The 15,371-nt window shown below is 40.5% G+C and overlaps 1 protein-coding gene across 1 annotated transcript; it reads left to right on the forward strand.

Annotated features, from left to right (window-relative positions):
- The first annotated feature begins 4,558 nt into the window (after positions 1-4,558).
- On the forward strand, positions 4,559-12,276 carry LOC139737014 (transcription and mRNA export factor ENY2-like). The gene is made up of 5 exons (XM_071647693.1): positions 4,559-4,641; positions 8,879-8,959; positions 9,548-9,618; positions 10,195-10,269; positions 10,905-12,276. Exons 1-5 carry the CDS (start codon positions 4,634-4,636, stop codon positions 10,979-10,981), a joined length of 312 nt encoding a protein of 103 aa, XP_071503794.1. The 5' UTR covers positions 4,559-4,633; the 3' UTR covers positions 10,982-12,276.
- The last annotated feature ends 3,095 nt before the right edge of the window (positions 12,277-15,371 follow it).

The raw sequence follows: 15,371 nt of genomic DNA on the forward strand, positions 1-15,371 counted from the left end.
CAGGGGAATGTCGATTGAGTTGGGGGGGGGGGGGGGGGGCAGCATATCATTTGCCCCCCCCCCCCCCCATTAGCAATTTCCAGGAAGTGGATGATTTTTTATTCGAAACTGTCCCGATCTTTCACTCAAAGTGTGCACCAGTCAATTCCTGACAATGTTCCCCCACAACATTTGGCAGGATTATGCTTCTTTGTTTGACGGTTTTTTTTTTTTCAAATATTCCGTCATAAATGATTATAATTGTGTAGAGACAATATGTTTTCATTCTCTCGAATGGGAGGGGTTAGGGGACACTCCCTTCTAAACCCTCCCCATGCCCTTGCTATATTAGCCTGCCTCCATCCCATGCATTGATTATGGCTAAATTATGTTACATATTATTAAATCAAAAGTGTGCGCCAAAAATTCCACATCACTGAATTGCAATCATAAAGATGAAAAAGCTCTCTCATGGAGGAGGGGATACATCCTCCCACATCTTTCCCCCGCTTGGTCTCCCCTATAGATGACTTGCTACACTCGTCTTGTCTGATACAAATTCCAGGATATTCCACCAAAAGTGTGCATCAGATTGTTGTACATTGTATTAAAAGCAAAAGCTCTGTCGTGTGGGAGGGGCTACCACTCCCATCCCCGCCTCATCAACTTCCATACAGCATGGCTCGACACTAACTTTTTTGTTTCAAAAATTTCAAATTTTTGGTGGCCCGAGAGAAAAATTTGGTGTCCCGAAGAAAAAACAATAAAAAATGTTAAAAGTCCTTTTTTTTTAATGAGTCAAATACTTAAGTTTTATGATAGTGAGAATTAGAATTTGGACATATCTACTCATAAATAAACTTCAACAAACTTGCAACACTCACTCTCGGGCACTCATTCAGTCCTTTTCATCCATCCTTTAAACAAACTGTTAATTTCCGGCGCAAAAAGTTACGAATTTATTGACATACTTTTCAAAAAAATTTGGTGGCCCGAGGCGGGCCACCAAATTTGTCCTTTTTTGAAATTTGGTGGCCCGACTTTCACTTTTGGTGGCCCCGGGCCACCGGGCCACCGTTAGTGTCGAGCCCTGCATACAGTTATTACACAGTGATGATGCACACTATAGAACAAGAGCTGATTATACCACGATTTAATAGTCATTCACATTTCTGTGAACATTTATTTTTCATACTTTTTTTTAAATTTCACCCAAAGTGTGTACCAAATCGCTGAATTTCAGGTCTGAAATTTCAAAACTCACTCGTGTGGGAGGGGGATACCCCCTCTCATTCCCTCCCCCTTTAGGTCCCCTTTTATGAGCTTACACAAAGTGAAGACCCACACACACGAACTCTGCAAAAAAAAAAAAATCCATGATATTCCACCAAAGGTGTGCACCAGATCGCTGAATTTCAGGTCTGAAATTTCAAAATCTCCCTTGTGTGTGTGTGTGTGTGGGGGTGAATACCCCCTCCCACACCCTCCCCCTTTAGGTCCCCTTTCATGGACTTCAAAGTGGAAGACCCACACACATTTCTCTGATACAAATATGGCCATATTCCACCAAGAGTATACATCAAATCGTAATTAAATTCTCAAAATGCAAAAGCTCCGTCGTATGGAAGCCCCCTCCCAGGCTCCCATCCCCGCCTCATCAACTTCCATACAGTTATTACACAGTGATGATGCACACTAAGAACAAGAGCTGATTATACCCCGATTTAATGGTCATTCACCGTTCTGTGAATATTTTTTAATACTTTTTTTTTTAAATTTCACCCAAAGTGTGCACCAGACCGCTGAATTTCAGGACTGAAAACTCAAAATCTCCCTCGTGAGGGAGGGGGACCCCCTCCCACACCCTCCCCCTGTATGTCCCCTTCCATGGACTTATACAAAGTGAAAAGATCCAAACACAGATCAAGAGAGAGAGCAGATACCACGTTCAACAACATTTCATCCATGAACATAGTCCATGAGTATTCACTTTTCTTTCTGTTTTGATTGAAGAAATTCCAAATTTACCACATGAAGTGTGTTGAATTTCACCAAAAATTCAAAAGTTTCCTTGTGTGTTAGAGGACTGTCTCACCCTCGTTTCAATGTCCCCATCCCCTCCCTTCACCTCCCCCTGCCCCCCCCCCCCCGAAATTGTCGACAGTGCTTGTAGGGCCGATGCATCCCCCACCCCCCAAATACTGAAACGCTGCTATGGTCTGGCAACCGAACGGGTGGGTCAGGGGTTCGGCACCCCTGTGAAAAAAGTTGCTCCCAGGGGCCCGCGATACAGGTGTTCAAAGAGAGCTCCTTAATTGAGATGGAGGGGCGGGGTGTATTGAGGATCGATGTTCATTTCGGATTTATGGGGTCTCCAAGGTAGGAAAAGCCTGCGAAAAGCCCGGGGGAGGGGTTCAGAAATGTCGGCAGCCCGCCGTGCATTCCATGAAAGGGAAAGAACAATGTGCCTTTTCTGAATAGGGTCTATGGGGGGGGGGGGGTGTATTAATATTTATTTCAGAAGCCATAATACCTATTACAGGCACACTGCGATTGATTGAGACGTCTGGGTGGAACTATGGGCGGGATGGGGATGCATCAGCCTCCACCCCCCCCCCCCCCCGCTCTTGGAGGAGGGGCCACGGGTGGCGATGGCCTGTACATACATCCCCCGTATATATTTCTTTGAATATAGGCCTAAATATTTTTCTTACTTTCTTGATAGAAAAAAAAAAGAAAAAATGAAGAATCGAATATCTGAAAGAAAGGGGTGCACCAGATAACTCTAAATTTCAAGTCTGCAAATGCAAAAATCGCCTTCGTGTGGGAGGGAGGGTAGTAGGGCCTATACCCTGATCTCTCCACCCGTTTTTCTGAATACTACTTTATACGTTTCCTTACTCTTTTGGCAGAAACAAATACCTAATATTTCTCAAAAAGAGTGCACCAGATCTCTGAATTTTATAGGTCTGTATGTAAAAAATTACCTTCGTGTCTGAGGAGGGGGCGCGCCTCCCCCGCCCCCGATCCTCCCCCCCCCCGCACATTTCCCTGAATATGAATGTTTCTTACAGTTTTGACGGAAATTAAAATCAAATACTTCACCCAAATTGTACTCTAGATCTCTGAATTTCAAGTCTGAAAATGCGAAAATCTCCCTCGTCTGCCCATACCCTCCCCGCACATTTCCCTGAATCTATATCTGTCTTACTTTCTTGACAGAAACAAATTTCGAATATTTTACAAAAAGTGTGTCAGATCTCTGAATTTCAGGTCTGAGTATGTAAAATCTCCCTCGTATAGGAGGGGCCTAGCCCCGGCCTTCCATATACTCTCCCCCACACTCTCAAGTTCCCTGAATGTTTTTTACATTTTGTTTCATAGGTTACTTTTTTTTTTGGCGGAAACAAAAATCGAATCTTTCACTAAAATTGTACATGCGCTAGATCGCTGAATTAAAGGTCTGAAAATGCAAAATCTCCCTCGTGTGAAAGGGGCAGCCTATTCCTCCAACATCCTCCCCCGCTCGGTCGCTCTGCTCACTCGCAACGTACACCTTATAAGTTTAATGCTCCCTCCCTATCATAATTCGACGCCCCTTGGGACGATTAATTTAATTGTCTGAATTCAAGAAAACCAATTCAATTCAATTCAAATCAAATGATTTTATTTCCATATAAAGTAATTCAAAGTAATATACATAACAGATACTTACGCCCGTGTCTGCAGTAACAATGCTTGTTCAAATGCAAACATTTAGAGGAGTAAAGTGAAGAACCAATCTTGATTTTCCTCCCACTTTTTCTCTACTCCTGTTATACTTTTAACCTACTAGATGGAGCAGTCAAATCAGTTATATACATGTCTGTAATTTTCTGTAATTATTCACATTGGAATATGCTATCCTGAACTATAGACTAAGTGTGATTAATACAATGTATTCTAAAGAGAATGGAAAACACCACTAAACACAAAACAACAACATGTCTTTTTGACTGGTTCCCTACACCCCCCCCCCCCCCCCCCACCATCGTCTTACGAAGTCGGTGGCAGATCCAAGGGGAGCGCAACGGGAGCCCCACCCCCACCTTTATTTCTTATTAAAACAAAAGAAATACAAAGAAAAAGGGGGAGTGCGCCCCTTTTCATTTTATAAAGGCATCCTCCCCTCCCCTCCCCCTTCCCTTTACGGAATTCCTGGATCGCCCCCTGGTACTAGTATTGTTTTTGCTGAACCCATATCTCCGCGCTAGTATACACAAGTGCAGTGTGTAGACCTCACTTCGATCTTTATGCATTTATTATGTTTTTAAAGCCACCGTACTCCCTACATTCCTCATAGCACGGAGCATGCATAGCATCGCTCGCGCGCTGATGCTAGTTTGCAGGCACAAACCCTTGTTGGTCGTATAGGAGTCTGCATGTGCCAAGACTAATACACGCAACACTGCACTGCTACAACACAGGGCCTATGGGACAGTGCCGAAGTGGTGCATATAGTAGTCTTGGTGCAGACTCCTTTACGACCAACAAGGGTTTGTGCCTGCAAACTACGCTGATGCCTACGCTCTCGACTAACCTCAACTCAAGCTCCAGCCCCACTACCTGCTAGCTTCAGTGCATATACGACAAAACGGTTCCTTTCTACCCGACTATGGCAGAGTGAGTTCCTCTACTTCTGATTTTAGTATTGGCAAAGTAAACAGTGAACGATAAAACGTTAGTTCTAATTCATCGGTTTCCTCAGTCTGTATGAACTAAGTCCAAGAAAGAGACGCGACATCCGAAAGGGTCACGGGTACATGCATTGTGACCTGTGTCTGTGGCACAGTTTGTGTGAAACTGCTCTGGCGCCGAACATACCCGTACTTGTGCGGCCGTAACCCTGGGGCGCTAGTACCTAAACGTGTCGTGTTGGGGTCGCCGTAACTGTGCGACCAGCCCCAACGCTACGCGTTTGTGTACAAGGGGCGCTCCGGGGTTTAATAGGATCGCCGGTGTTGCCACTTGTCATTTAATCATCATCTTCTTCTTCTTCTGATTAAGTCTACCTGGTCTACCTCCTTCAACAGGCTGTTGTCTACAGATTCTAACTAGTGCAGTGGTCATTTTGGCTACACTTTCTACACTTTTTACTGTACATTCGATCTTGTCTAGACTAGACCTAGTATTAAATTTACAGACCATGCAGACAGGGATTGTACAGTTTCAGTTGAAATGGGGCATCAGGTTTCCAACGTTTTTGATGACGATCTTAGGTCTGCCTATAAATAATCATGATAAACATTTTATAAGATATGAAAGGGCATAAAAAGTAATTCAAAGTTGATTTGGCCTGGGTGGAATTGGGGCATACTTGTGAAATAGGCCCCACCACCATGACCACTGGCACTGCTGCCTGTCCGTTTGTGGCGGCTTGCCTGTTTAACTCATGAATTCAGCCCCACCATCCATGTGGCATTCAGCGGTACAGTGAAACCCCGTTATAACGAGGTCCGTGGGACCGGCGATATTACCTCGTTATAACCGATACCTCGTTATAACCGTATGCATCAAAAACAAAGAAAAACATAAGCTTGACGTCATATGCCCATCAATCAAACATAAGAACGTCCTTCGCGTTGTGGAATACACAATTATGGATCGTTATTATTAAGAGAATTTAAGGGAAATTATTGAATTGATACACACACAAAAAAAGACGAACAAAGTAGGGGTTGAAATGCGTTAATTCTTTATTTTTCTTCCAAATGTCTCATCGCATAATAGTTGTTCATACGTTCTTGAGAAGTAGGCCTACTCGACAGGATCATATTCGTGATTCTTTCTACACCTATCTCTTCCTCTTGTATTGAACCATTCTGAAAGAATGATGTTTTTTTGTTTGTGAAATGCAGTATAAAATGACAATGAACAAAAAATCAGATTGTATAAAATGCACTTGTTAAGTTTTTTCAAGCGCAAAAAGAGTAGAAACTCACATACGTTGTCTACGGTAACTTGCGACGTATTTTACGCTGTTGGTGCCCAACGGGAATGCGATGATTTCATGAATCATTTCGGCTGTAATAATATACAATGTATGATCGTTGCGCCCGAAGGGATCAAAAATGTGTTCTTTATTTTCTTCCGAAAATCTTTTCGCGTTTTGTACTTCCGTTCATGAAAAATATGCGGAGCGATTGAATTTGGAATTGATTCTTTTTTTAACGCAAAGCTGTACCTGTTGGTGCCCAGCGGAAATGCGATTATTTCATGCATTATTTTGGCTGTAACTATGTGATCGTTGCGCCCGAAGGGATTAAAATACGTTCTTTATTTTCTTCCGAAAATCTTTTCGCGTTTTGTACTTCTGTTCTTGAAAAATATGCGGCGGGATTGAATTTGGAATTGATCCTTCGTTCTACGCAAAGCTGTACCTGTTGGTGCCCAGCGGGAATGCGATGATTTAATGAATCATTTTGGCTGTATGATCGTTGCGCCCGAAGGGATTAAAAAATATGCGTTCTTTGTTTTCTTCCGAAAATCTCTTCGCGTTTTGTACATCCGTTCTTGAAAAATGTGGGCCAGGATTAAATGTGGAAGGTTGTGATCCTTTCTACGCAAATCTGTACCAGTTGGTGCCCAGCAGGAATGCGATGATTTCATGAATCATTTCGGCTGTAAACCTAAGGTAGTATGATCGTTGCGCCCGAACCTTTTTTACTTCCTTCCGAGAATCTGTTCGCGTTTTGTACATCCATTTTGGAAAATATTTGACAGGATTGAATTTGAAAGGTTTTGTGATCCTTTTTACACAAATCTGTACCTGTTGGTGCCCAGCGGGAATGCGATGATTTCATGAATCATTTCGGCCGTCATGGCTGTAGTCTTATACAATATAATAATGATCGTTGCGCCCGAAGGGATTTAAAATGCGTTCTTTATTTTCTTCCGAATATCTCTTCGCGTTTTGTACATCCGTTCTTGAAAAATATGCAACAGGATTGAATTTGGAAGGTCGTGATCTTTTTTACACAAATCTGTACCTCATAGACCATTCTGAAAGAAAGAAAAATCTTCATAGTGAATTGCAGTGTTACTAGAGTTATCGATAATGAACAAACCCAGAGCTATTCAAACTGTTAAATGCGTTTTTTCTTTTCTGAGCACCGACGCAATTGAAAGTAACAAGCGTTATCCAACTATTTTACGCTACTGCCACCGGACGCATATCTCGCGAAAAAGGAAATCGAATGATTTTATTCAATAACTTAGTATGATAGGAACATCGGAAGGTATTTCTGTGTTTTATTGCGTGGTTTAGAAGAAAACACGGACGGAACGGTACTCTGCAAAACGGGAAAGAGACTTTGATAGCGTGAATTTGGTTTTCAATGTTTCGTTTGTCGTGTGTTTGAAAGTGGCAAGTCAAGAAAATGGAACCTCGTTATATCCGATCAAATTGCTTATGTTTTTCTTTATCATGATGCACCGAAATTGTCCTCGTTATAACCGGAATCTCGTTATAACCGAACTCGTTATAACCGATTAGTTCCGCCATAGGTTTACACGCGAAGGAAAACTGGACCAATGCCGTCACCTCGTTATAAGCGGTTCCTCGTTATAACCGAACTCGTTATAACGGGGTTTCACTGTACCTGTAACTGCGACAAGTCCCGCCGCAAAGCGGCGGGTCTCTGGGGCTACGGTACCTGTAGTGCTGTACGTGACTTGAGCATGGCGGTGGGGCTTTCTTCCACAGTATACTTGTGAATGCGGCACCACTAAACGGTGATTAATGCGCGAGATTGATGGGGTGGGGCCGATTTCGACAACATTACATAGCATCTTTCGTCCTTCCTTTCTCCTTTTTTTTCCTTTGTTCTTTCTTTTCTTTCTCCCTTTTATTCTTGGAAAGACTTCCTAGACTAATTTAACCAGAAATACAACCCTAACCTATCCCTAAACCTAAACCTAAACCTAAACCTAAACCTAAACCTAACCCTAACCCTCAATGGCCTAAACCTAACCTAACCTTGCTTGCTATTAAACGCATGGATGCACGCGCACTGTGGTGGGGCCGATTACACAATTTTGACAAAATTTGTTTTGAAATGGCTGAGATATTCAAAACAAAGCAATCCTAATATATCAGTAATAAAAGGTGGGACCCACCTTTTATTAGTTATTGCTGGCTTTGTTTTACTTTTTAGATATCTCGTCCATTTCATAACCAATTTTCCTCAAATAAACTATGGTAGTATTAATTCCTATTCCATAGTATTCAAATGGTAAGCTCTATAATAAACATTTCATCCAGTGGTTTCTAAGTATCTCACAAACACTTAAAAGCAGAATTCTAATCTCAACCAATATGATCCCTTTAAAACTTATCGTTCATTAGTAGAAATCTATTAGTATCGTGGCGCCTTGTAAATTTACTTTCGTATCCATGCAATACTATCTTGAATTCTACTCAACCAAATTGCACCAAAATCAGAAAAAAAAAACTTAACTTATTGCAATTACTCCCTTAAATTTGAACCAAATCAGTTCCCAGGAAGTGCTGATCTTGACGTCAGCTTTCATGTTGACATAAATTTTTCTCACTCATAAAGATGACCAAACTCTTCAGGAGCAATCGTCTGCATGGACAATTCGCAGCTGAGGTAAAATGTAGAAATATTTCATGTTTTGTAACTCACCTGCTGTTTCAGTTTATGAGGAGCATCACTATGAAAGTAAAAGGAGTCCATCGTACATTACTTCTCAGGGCAAAGCACAGCATCTGGCTATGACGACCATTACCAGAAGGTTATGTGCCCAAGCATGGCCAAAAATCAAAAATCATTAAACAAAGTTAAAGGGGCAATTAAATTTCACATTTGATGACATTTTATTCCTTTATTTTCCGTAGCTATGGTGACCGGAAGCTCAAAGATGCTCAGATGAGAGCCAACATCAACCAGAAACTCGTTGAGTCAGGAGAGAAAGAAAGGTAAAAAGATATTTGCTAACAGACTGGCAGTCATGGAGATAATCCATTTTCAGGTACATGTGCTGTCATATTTATAAACGTGCTATGATTGATCATGATGATGATCGACAGCATTTGTATGGCGCCATATATCTGTTAAAGAAACATTCAAAGGCACCCAAAAATGTTAGCTGGGAAACCTTGTGAAGGCTAGGTATTGAATGTTAATACATTTCGAAGGTTGTCCCAATTCCAGAGAGCGTCCTTGGTGGAGAAATACAATGTATGTAGTGGTGGGCCCTAGATTGAGCTAAAGCTTGCCATTTAAAAAAAAAAGAAAAAAAAAAGTATATATATATATATATATATATATATATACACATACTTTATGAAATGCCTATGAATGGAAGCTCTCATCCATGTTCACGTAGGCTGATACTTAGTAGAACATGAAATGGAATGAACTGAAATAAAACTAATGTAAAAATATTAAGATGAAAAAATTGCGTAATGAGTGTATGTTGTGCGCCATCTCTTGTCAGTTGACCTTTTCAGTATTATGGCATGTTCGGTAAAGCTTCTTTCCCATGGTTCTTGAATATCTTGCAGGTTAAAGGAGCTGCTAAGAAACAAACTGATTGAATGTGGCTGGAGAGATGAGCTCAAAGCACATTGTAAAGGTGGGTGATATGTCATAGTATCCCAACACTTGTCAGGAGCCAGTTACCCTGTAATAGGTAACTTTAATTTAACTTGCGCTTGCCAAGCTTCTATTCATTGGCAGTACTTTTCTAGACATCCGCGCCAACTGGCTAAGAAAGCATTCCAGTGCCTCTACCTATCGCTGAAGAAAGCAAAGTACCACCAAAGGGTAAACTGTAACTGAATTGGTTGTACATAACATTACAAATTGATACCTCTAGTGCATACAGCACTTATCAGGGGTAGATCCAAGAATTCTGTAAAGGGGGAGAGGGCGCCAAAGATGGCTTCTTTAAAAGATTAAAAAAGGGCTGCCCGCGCCCCTTTCATTTTTTTCTATTTACAACTTTTGTTTTAACAAAAAAATAAGGGGGGCATACGCTCCCCCCCCCCCCCCAGATCCGCCACTACTTATTGGTGTAGATCTTGTTACTCGGTATTCACAATGTCGTGCAGGTTTCATCATTTGAAGTACCCTTGAGTGTGCTGCATCTCCACTTATGATCTCTTCCTTTGTATTTGTATACTAATCTCTCCTCCTCTCCTGTTCACAGAGGTTGTGAGGAGGAAAGGCTTAGAGCATGTAACAGTTGACGACTTGGTTGCAGAGATCACTCCAAAAGGGAGAGGTAAGCCGACTCGCAGTGTAGACATCACATACGGCAGCCATATATGTTTTGGCATTGGGCACTTTTCCGACAATTTCTACACATAATCTCACCATTTCTGTATTTCCTGGAAGTCATTGAAGTCTGGTACTCATTTTAGGCGTACGATGTGTTAATAATACAGCTCAAATGTTTTCATGTAAAATTGTACAATTTTGATAATTTCCATATGTGGAAATCAGCTTTCTGAAAAATATATTTCTAACAAGCTTCCTGTGGAAAAAAAAAAAATTATTTGACTTTAGATTTACACTACACATCAAATCTCGTTACATCCTTTGAAATGTTATCATGTGAACAGCAGCAATGCTGGATGGTAGATACGGGCAATAATATGTTGTTGTATTTACTTAGTATAGTGGATTCCCGTTATGGCGAAGACCTACGGATCTGCAGTTTGTTTGTTTTTTGTTACATCGAAATATCGTTATTACTGAACAAATAAACAGTTAAAAACAAAAAGCTGATGATGTTGCGACCTGAAGTTTTATTTCGTTGTAGCCAAATTATCATTATAACCATGTTCGTTATAACAGGAGTGCACTGTATCATGAAAACCGAGATTTCCCTCCTTTTCTGCCCATATCTCACCTCAGAGCTGGTGCCAGATGAGGTCAAGCGGGAGCTGCTCCATCGCATCCGCGCATTCCTCACCCAGCAGGCAAACATTTGATGCCGGTATGCGGTGCTGGCCACTAATCAAAGGACTCTGGACTAGCCCCCATGGGCTTAGCAGGAAGATGCGCTCGTCTATCTCGGATATGACTGACAAGCTTGATATGAACCATGGGGACCACAGGATACCAGAGTGAAGTTTAAAAGTGAATTGAATTCACAACCTACACTAGTTTTGAATTCATGGTCCTTTCATCCCTTTTAATTTGTCGTGTGCAAATATTGCTCTTCATTGGGAGACAAAATCAGAAGATTAAAATGGAATGCTCCAATTTGGTGTAGAAGCTATCCATAGACATAGCTCACAATGAATAAAGAAATGTCTTTGTGTGGAGTGACAAAAATGCCATTTGAATGCTGTAACTGTGCATTTTCTATGGTGCTTTCTATGTTTAATACGGACACAGAGGATTGGACTGTATGGTTGAGCACATCATTATTCAAGAGCCAAAGGCTTTTCAGATTACCATTGGAGATCGCACTCCACCTGTTTATGTTTGGAGCAAACAATCGCTGCTTGGAGCCCCCGACTGTCCACAGAATGATTTTAAATACTCTGTGTACAGTGGATTCCCGTTATAACGAAGTCCTTGGGACCAGCAGTTTTCTTTTGTTATAGCGAAATTTTGTTATAACCGAACAAATAAACAAAAGTACATAGAGCCGATAATGTTGTGGCTTGAATTTTTATTTTGTTGTAACCGGAATTTTGTTATAACTGTTTTCGCTATAACGGGAGTGCACTGTGCTGGGTACTTCCTTTTATATTCCCTGGAAATAGTTTATGCTTCTAAAACTCCAGGCAGATAATGGCTCAATTTCACAGAAAGCTGCTATGATAGCAACTCTTTCTGCACTGGCAAGTGTCCTGGTAATGATACAGAATCCCGCTTCCTCTGGTGGCTGTTGCTACAAGCAGTTGTCATTCTAGCCAGAGTTGCTGTCATGTCATCTTGGAGATTTTGTGTATGGATAGGGGGCTAGAATTTGTGCAGAAATATATTGATAGCAACTCTGGCATAAGTGAGCATTCGTATCACCTTGATGTGAAGGACATTCAAGCGAAGAGGTACTCTGGAGAGATAAGTAAAAGTGAACAGATTTCAGGTATAAGTATAATGGTAGATAAATCATGTTCCTTGCTAACTCACAAGATTGATACATGTATCATAATTATAGCTTTTAATAGAGATTGAGTCCGATTCCATCTGTAGTTTATGTAAATTAGAGACAAGCCCTGTTAAAACAAACACCGAGCTGATGCAATCAGATTTCATTATGGCGAGAAGATTTTTTTTTTTTTTCTGGTAGAGATTCACAAGTTTATCTATGGCACAACTCACGTTATATATTGAGGTAATGTAGGTAACACATAAGATTATTATAGTATAAGAAGATTTCATAACTACAATTTAATAATTATGATGGTTGTCATTTCCCTCATTTGCATTGTGTTTTGCAAGAATGAAGGAAAGGGGGTGGGGGAGATCTACATTCCAAATCATTCTACGAAACAACAAGGATCCAAAACCAAGTGCACGTCATGTACACATTACACACAGCAATCATCTAGCAAATGCCACATGCTTATCACTCATGAATCTAGAGAGGTATTTTTATAATACTTGTGGTCTGGAGAAAAAACAAAAACATTGTGTGCTAAAATTCTTTGACTTTGCTCACTTTTGTTCAATTTTCCCTCAATTTTGAATGTGTGCATAGAGTACATTTTTTTTTTTTCTTCTTCACTGCGTCTGAAGAGGCTATACTCTGTGTATTGAGCTTTCTTGCTGGTTGAGATGGCCTCGTATCAACTGTCTATGGAGTTCATTCCATTTTACGAATTAAGCTTGACCATACTTTCATATGACTCAAGAATTGCCTATGCAGTGGTAAGTGAAGACAAATATATTGCAATCCATCATAGACATCAATTTGGAAACACAAATTTGGTTTGTTAATTTGTCTACCATTGGGACCAGTAATTAAAAAAGAAAATGTTAGAGTTGTCACATTTGATGCAAATGTATAGCTCAGTTGTATCATAAAACTTCCTACCATTTTAAAATTTTGCAATAAATCCAGATATCACTGTTGTTGTTTTTTAAAATAAACCTTAACTGTAGATCCAGTAGTTTATTCTAGAAATAATTTTTGTAAAACTATTGTTCACATTTTGTATATTAATAATACTTAATATTGATTAAACTGATTAACATTTCTAAATTGGTTGTTTCTAACTCTTACACGCATTTTAGAACTATTTTGAAGCACAACCTTAATAGTGGCTTGAAGTCATTTAATGCAAATTTTGACACCCAGAAACCCAGCTGTAATTGAAATGTCATGACTTCATTAAATTCTGCATGCAGGAGTTCATGGAACAAAACCAAAAATGATATTTCTTCGTTTTTAAGAAATTCCTGATAAATAACCGAGCTGGCGTGGCACTTGCTGTGTGGAAGTTCAGAAGGTGGTAGATTTCTTTTGTATCCAAGTCCGGGGATTTCACTCTCGGCATAGCAGATTGGATTACCTCATGATAGCAACCCTGTGTATTGATTATAGTTCATACGTGATTAAGAGGAAGAGAATGATTCAATAGAAAGGTTGAAGTAGGAGGTATGTGCTAACACTTGATTATCGTACTTGACAAAAGATCTTTGTAAGAGCTGTAGTTAAGCATTGGTGAAACTGTGAGCTAAAAAGGATGAAAATTAGATATGTAAAATGACCTTTGTGTGGATTTATGCCACTTAATATCTGTTTCCGTTTTAATGGCATGATATTCTTTCATTACCCGATACCTGTGGTTGAATACCGTGCAAGTGTTGACTTTGACTTGATGCGAGACTCCTTCATGGAATCTGATTCTTAGCCTTTTGACAAGGCCTCTTGGCTGAAGATTGAGACTAACTCACCACAACGAGCACTGCGAGAAACGGGTGAACGCGAGACCGAGTGGCACAGCCGCGAGGCCTTTTGAAACCTAGGTTTTTTTCCTTAACGCCTCCCGACGAAGGCGAATACATTCATGAGTCGAATCACAGTTGGTATGCTAATAAGGACGTGTCAACGCTGCGCTGGCAATGCAGGCAGCTACGAATGAGCGAGCCGCCAACATGCATACTTATGCGTATTCATTAGATGCGACGGCGTGGTGAGCAATGCGGTCGCTGACTGGCTGCTACCCTTTTTGGTAGGAGAATCGGCGAGAAACAAAGGTCAAGTTAAGAAATTCATGTCAGGTTTCAAAAGGCCTCACGGCTGTGCCACTCTGTCTCGCATTCACCCGTTCTCTCGCAGTTAGTCTCTTTTTCAGCCACGAGGCCTCGCCAAAAGGCTATCTGATTCTCAGCTCAATGTGTTTTTGGCTTCCTTTCTTTTTCTCATGTCAATATAATCAAGTGATTTTTTTTCTCCATCGTTCATTACTTTTGGCCAATTTGATATCAGTGGTGAATGTAAATGTGATCTGCATGTTTCTGTCAGTGCAATTACCCTTCATTGACTTGACAAACTTTCTTACCAAGTTTGACCTTCAACAGAGGCATTACAGACTAAGTAAGGACTTCACTGATGAAATACTTTTGTTATTGTATGCTGTTTTCCCACTACCTGTTTTGTTGATAATGTACATTTGTAAATTTTGTGTTAATAAATTGGTCTTGATATGACAATTCATTTTTGCATGAAAACATTTTTTTTTCAAAATATTTTACTTGTGCATGTATACTGTCTGCAAATCTTTGAGTCTCAGCCTCATGTTTTGTCATGATTCAGTCTACATCATTGATAAACTCACAGACATCAGGACTAAAAAAACAAACAAACAAACTTTTAACTCACAAGGAAAAATGAGAGGACAAAATGACCCCTGAAATCAACCAAGAGCACTTAAATTGGATTGTTATGGAGTTTCATTTAGCTGAGCACTTCACTTTGTTGAAGGGTGAAGTTTGCCTGTAGCTGAGAAGTGCCCAAGCCTGCGCTTCACTCCCTGCAATATATTGTATACACTAGTTTGGCATACAGTAACATGTACACACAAACAAATGCACACACACACATACATGTACATACATACACATACATATATACAACATACATACATACAACATACATACATACATACATACATACTGAACTGAAAATTGAATCTCATGTACATGTACAAGTTGTAGGTGGTGGTGATGGTCAAAATGGAATGTACAAAAACAACTGTAGATGACTATGAAAAGATGGCATTGTTGCCAGCATTCGTATCATGTTGCACCTCTGGTACACACAAAAGGAGCTGTTGTAGCTCATAATCAGTAGGTAAGACCTTGGATTATCAATCACAAGGTCCCTGGTGCAAGTCGCCTGGCAGCAGCAGTTGTCTGCCC

Source organism: Diadema antillarum, unplaced genomic scaffold, assembly GCF_040938485.1.
Source record: "Diadema antillarum isolate AM-2024a unplaced genomic scaffold, OU_Dant_1.0 scf00000028, whole genome shotgun sequence".
Lineage (NCBI taxonomy): Eukaryota > Metazoa > Echinodermata > Echinoidea > Diadematoida > Diadematidae > Diadema > Diadema antillarum.